Raw genomic sequence first — 6342 nt, 5'->3', positions numbered from 1 at the left:
GTTATAATCCTTATAAAGCTTCACATCATGCTATGCAAGACAATTATCATGGAGGGGGGGGGGGGAATTTAAAAGCAGATAATTGCAGAGAGTAATTTCAAAAACTTATGTTTACCTTATGTTTATCATGATAAACAAATATAAACAATAATAACACATTTTTAATTTGGGATAAAGCAAGGCAATTTAAACAATGCCTAATACAGGAATACGTTCAGGCAGTGAGTATATTGCTCTAGCTCAATGTTGTGCCATAAGTTTTCCAACAGTACCAGGTACTGAATGAATTATATGAAAAATAAAATGGAAAAACATATTTGCATATACAACAGCCACTGTTCAGACGCGCTTTTTACGAAATGTAAAGTAGGTCTACATTATAATACAATTAACGCTGAGCTCTTGTTGTATGCTGCATCTAATGGATTAAAGATGTTACTGAGTTTATCTGTAAATGTTTTGTTTTTATGTTAAAACACATGCATATTGTTTAGTGCGCGTACTCTTATCTTGTATCGCTAATGATTTCATTGCATTGCTTTGTACGTTGTTCTAAATGTGTGTGTTTTTATTTATTTTTTCCTTAAAAGATGCATGTTGATTAAAGGCCTCGTGTTGAACTGCAGAGTAAGTTGGTTTTAACATTCTTCTCCTTATTCATGTTTAAAATAAGAAAAAAGTAACAATTAACTAACTTACTCTGCATTATATCAAATATGTATACTGGGCGCTACTGAAAATTGCTATTTAAGGTCTCGTTTAAAATATAATATAAGAAAAGTTAAACTACAGCTTCACAAGCAGGACAGAAACCTTATTATTATATGTGGTTCGTTATTTATCAGTCGACAAACAGTTGGGACACGATATAAATGTATGTGACAAAACACATATTTACTAAACCAACATAAACACACATGAATTAATGTTCACTTGAGATAAACTATCAAGCGTCAATCTTTACTTGATTAAATTGTTTGTATAGTAGGATGTTTTACAACCGGAAGTATTGGTATACAAATTGGCTTAAATATACTCGACCATTATAAGAAAACGTAGCCGGGTTTCAAGCAGTTACCTTATTCATCATGTATGTGCAAAGGATTGCTTTGTTTATATTGGGATACTTTCTCAGTTCATGGACACACGCAAGTATAGTTCGTACTTTAAAATTTTGTATTGGCATCATTATCATTCGTTTCTTAATCATTATTTTCTTGATCCTGATTTTTTTAATAAAGAAGAATGACGTAATGGTCGACGTCTACGGTCTACTACGGCCCGGACGACCGAAGGGCGACGGCTACGGCGACGGCGACGACGACCAGGACGACGACGACGGCGACGGCGACGCGACGACAACTACTGCGACGGACGACGGACGACGACGACCGAACGACGACGACGACGACGGACGACGACGTACGACGACGTACGACGACGACGACGTACGTACGACTACTACTACTCATTACACCACCCACCACCACCACCACCACCACCACACCACAACCACCACCACCACAGCAACAACACCACCACCACCACCACTCACCACCACCACCACCACCACCCACCACTACCCCCCACCACTACCACCACCCAACCACCACCACCACACACACCACCACCACCACCACCACCACCACCACCACCACCACCAACCACTACTACCACCACCACCACTACTACTACTTCTACTACTACTTTGTCAAAAAATAGATGAGCTAAAAATTAAAATTGTACAAATTTAAAAATAAATTGTACCACCTTAGCAACTAGTAATTATGTAATACTAGTAATTCATAAAACTGGTTTAAAGTGTGAATTCTTGCAAATTAAAATCGTTTTAAATTAGCCATATTACAAAATATCTGCTCTGCCATTAGGTGGCTATGGGACAAATTTTCATGATTTTCATGTTTCATGATAGAATATCAAAGCCACATGACCCAGTTTCAAATTAGGCAAAAATATTGTTTGGGCCAAAGGATCTAAGTTTCCTCAAAATTAGGTAATAAATGTAGCCTTTAGTGAAAATGTTTTGGCCTTGTGGTAAAACTCACTAAAAGTCAAATAAATCATTTGCAATTTTAGTGTATGGAAAACTAAGTTTTTAAACTTTACTAAAAGGTCAATAATTGTACTTTTTAGGACAATAAAAATGGCACATGTACAACATCATATCATAATGCTTGTTAGTTGGAATGCAGTTATGTTGAAAAGCATAGGTGAATTTCTCCGGTCGTACAATTCTCAACGGACTTATAGAGGGACAAATAAACAGTAGTTCATGGTAATACCCACAAAAGCCCCTTTACTTCTTAGCGGGGATTTACTAATTTTCTTGTGTCACCAAAATATGATGTAAACAAGAGATGTGTTTGTCAGAAACACAATGCCCCCTAATGCGCTGCTTTTGTTGCTGCTGACCTTTGACCTTGAAGGATGACCTTGACCTTTCAACACTTAAAATGTGCAGCTCCATGAGATACACATGCATGCCAAGACAGACAGGCCAAAAACAATATACCCCCGATCATTCGATCCGGGGACATAAAAATATATTTGTGAAATATAAATAAGTACTTTTACGTTTTTTTTTATTTTGGTACATTCCTGCCAGAGTCAGCAGGTTTTTCTAGCCATTCCATGAGTCTATCTATCAACTCCTCTTTATTTCCGCTCCTGGGGACGTCTATGATCTCACAGCAATGCTGGATCATATTTTTTGTGAAGGACCTGAGATAAATTCAGAGCCTCGATCTGAGAAAACTGGGCTTAATTAATGTATCATAAGTTTCATCACATATTAGCCTGTGCAGTCCGCACAGGCTAATCGAGGATGACTGAATTTTCATTAAGAAGAGACCTCATCCAAATGAAAAAATTAATAAAAATTGAGAGTGTCTTCCCTGAATAGTCTGTACACTTTCTTTACACCAAGAACGCAGCTCAAATTATATTCTCCTATTTTTGACAAAAGGTATCTATTACTTTTGAGCAGGGAAACCTCACAAACACCACCAAAAAATGAGTACTCAACAAGCCCAGTTTAAACTACAGTTATTCTATGTATGTCCTTGTGCTAATTTTCACTACTGGCTTTCGCGGAAAGGTGTTAAAACAATTTCAGATACAGTTTCTTCAAAATTTCCAAACGCTTCTTATACTCTTCATCAGTCTTTGGGAATGGAAATCTAGAGAACTGCCGTATGTGTTTCCGGTGTTCTAATTGCTGCAAGATAAAATAAAAAATAAATAAAAATAATGTATTCCATTTGAGAAACAAAATGGTTGTTTTTTTGTCAAAAGGAGCACTCTAGGGAGTACAGTCATACTATCCCTCTGGCATATGTTCAATGTCACAGTGATGTTTGTTACACAATTATAATTAAAAATTTAAGGTTTTCTTTCTTGATATAATTTGTAAAACTAGTTTCACTGTAAACATTGAGTTGATATATTGAACTAAAAATAATATTAATTTTTATTATACCACCGCATTGATATCTGCCTGATATAACGTTGCCTGATATATTTTTTTATATCATGGTCAACAGGAAGTTCTTATATCAGTCAATGTTTGGAGTTCCGTGGGATTTGCAATAAAGTCAACAATTTTTATAAACATTAATCAGGTTCAACAAAACAAACAATTTGATACCAAGAACGCATATATTTTATTTAGTTTAAAATCATAAATCACAAAAACGTTTATTTAAAAAAAAATAACCACAGCCCGCACTACAAAGTTAAATGACGTCATCAATGGGACGATAAGTCTAAAATATCGATATAGTCATTGCACTCGCAAGTGTTGCACAGAAAGTCAAGGCAAATGATAACTGTATGCTAATCCTCAACGTTTTAACAAACGATTTAACACGCTTATGTCAATATTGACACCATCATCAAAATGTCAATTTCATTACACATCTCCAAAATGGCGTCTCCAAACTATTCGGTGAAGTGTGTTCTTCGATTAAATTTGTCGCTGCAGTCCATTCCTGATCTCCAATTCACGACGTTTATAATTAAAGCGGGTGTACTCTTCTCCTTCGTAGTGCAAACAACTTTTTTCTCTATACGATGTTTAAAATAAGCGATTATATGTGTCGTCTTTTCGAACGCCTTTGCTACATTTTTGTCAACGTGTAAAAGCCGGATCAGCAAAATCAGCGGGAATCCGTGCATTTTAAACATAAAAAATGGATTGTTTTGCAGATTTTTAAAAACATGTGGTATGATAAACAGAAAAACAGGTTACTGTCCCATCGTTTTGTAATATATCAGGCTCGGCACGAATAAAATAACGCCTCGCCGTTATATTATTCTAAGCCTTGCCTGATATATTACAAAACGATGGGACAGTTACCTGCTATTCTCTATGTCTGTATAATGTGATCAGATCGAAAACTGGCTGAGAGGGGGTTAACAGGGCTGGGAGGGGGTCAGAGGTGACAGGGTGCTGCAACCTTCCATTTATGCCTAGCCAGAGCACTGTCGCTTTATTAATTTTTGAGTAATCCAGATTTGGGCGATAAGACGCCAGGGTCAGTTCAAACCTATTGTCTCCTGTGATACACAAACATGCTTTCAAGTATTTTCTTCAATAAACTGATAGTAAGGGTTATACCTTTCCAGGTTTCCTGAACAGAACCCGATATAAAAGTTTCAGATCTTCTGGCTTTGCTCGGCTGATCTTGTGCTCAACTGAAAAAGTAATATTATATCACTAAGTACTAATATATGAACAGTTTTATTGATAACAGTACAATATTATTCTTACGCTGGGTTGCCTAAACACTTTCAAAGTTTTTCATATTTCTGAAATCAATGGAAAATAATCAACCTCATCTTGCTTTTAGTATGATTTTTGGTGGAAAATACAGCGTTTTGAATGGACATATCCACTACCTTCATTTCACCTAGCAAGGGGAGAAGCAATGGGTTGACACACTACTGCTTCAGAATGTGTAGACGAGTATGCATGTACACGGACACTTCATAAATGTGCTTTTAGCTTATGCCGTTTGTTTACCAAAAAAAGTCGATAAAAGCAGCAGTAGCCCTAATACAACATTCTTATAATCCTCTTGGTAACATGCTCAGTTCAAATTTTCACAGACCCTGTTAATCAAGCTTCTTACTGAATGGAATATCTCCCAGAGCTCGTCCTTTCCCTTCCAATATCTCGACGGGCTTGGCATCCAATGACTCCTTCATGATATCTGACATCCTTTCCACCTTTTTCCTTTCTCGTTTCTTTCCATCTTCGATGATCAAGGGTCTCTCTAACATTCCAACTATAACAAAATGTTACAAAATATACAATTCACCAATGATTATTTCTTCTTCATTAATATTCTGATTCTGAATCATCATCAATATCATAGATTATTTTTAAACAATGATCGATGATTCTCAGTTTGACGTATGTAGGTAGATTTGTAACATTTATTGTTCCCAAGTTAATAATAAGAAAAACAACTGCCTTTTAAACATTAAAACAAATAAGATTTCTAGCAGTGGATTAAGACAAAGAGATCTGAGATTATAAGATCATACCTTGGGGTTCATCATCAGGCTCTTCTTCATATTTGTTGTCTTTCTCACCGTCCTGTTCATATGATGTGTTCTGTTTTTCTTCATCTTTCCCAATCGATTCATCATGATCCTCCTTTTCTGAAGATCTTTGCTCATTTGTGTCTGATAGGGGCTCCTCTTTATTGCTACCATTTTCTTCAGTCTCCATTTTGTTTTGTTCTGCCTGAAGGTTGCAAATCGTGTTTAAGTGTACGATTTTAAAATACAACTGTGAACGTTAATCTTAATGTAACTATTGTTTGTTGGAACCTCAGTCCAGATTCTGTTTGGTAAACATACAGGATCACAATAATACCATAACATCCCATATTATATTAAAGGGTTTTGGCCCGCTTTTATAGCCGAAATTCGGCTATGTTCCCAATCCCAAAAAGTATACTTCTTCCCCAAAATGTGGCAAACAATTCCCAATTTCCCCCCCCCAAAAAATTTTTTTTTTAGAAAAAAGTGTCTAATGCGTTTTTTTTATCTCAATTTTAATTCAATTACATCTAACAAAGTATTATATGATTTTGTTCTTTTAATTTGAATGATTATAAAGAGTAATATCAAATTCAGTATTTCCCTAATCAGTGGACTTTTCGTGTGGAAAAAAATGCTAATGAATTTATTTTCCCAATTTCACGAAAATACCGATAAAATTCCCAATTCCAAAGTCATGGGCTATCTTCCAAAAAGTGGAAAAAAACGACTAGTATTAAGTCAGAAAAAAATTATGAAATATAGAATAAT

At 35.7% G+C, this 6342-nt stretch overlaps 1 protein-coding gene across 3 annotated transcripts in view; it reads right to left on the bottom strand.

Annotated features, from left to right (window-relative positions):
- Positions 1–2594: 2594 nt before the first annotated feature.
- Positions 2595–6342, bottom strand: part of LOC127843800 (protein DEK-like) — a 45854-nt gene continuing 42106 nt past the window's right edge. For all 3 annotated transcript variants that reach the window (XM_052373614.1, XM_052373615.1, XM_052373613.1), the window contains 4 exons: positions 5572–5773; positions 5154–5309; positions 4640–4716; positions 2595–3238 (listed from right to left, as the gene is read on the bottom strand). In XM_052373614.1, coding sequence (XP_052229574.1) covers positions 3122–3238; positions 4640–4716; positions 5154–5309; positions 5572–5773 — 552 coding nt within the window. In that variant the 3' untranslated portion in view covers positions 2595–3121. The remainder of the gene's footprint in view (positions 3239–4639; positions 4717–5153; positions 5310–5571; positions 5774–6342) is intronic.

Source organism: Dreissena polymorpha, chromosome 9 (genome assembly GCF_020536995.1).
Source record: "Dreissena polymorpha isolate Duluth1 chromosome 9, UMN_Dpol_1.0, whole genome shotgun sequence".
Taxonomy (NCBI): Eukaryota; Metazoa; Mollusca; class Bivalvia; order Myida; family Dreissenidae; genus Dreissena; species Dreissena polymorpha.
The sequence above is the reverse complement of the archived record's forward strand: the minus strand, read 5'-3'. Positions and strand labels throughout refer to the sequence as shown.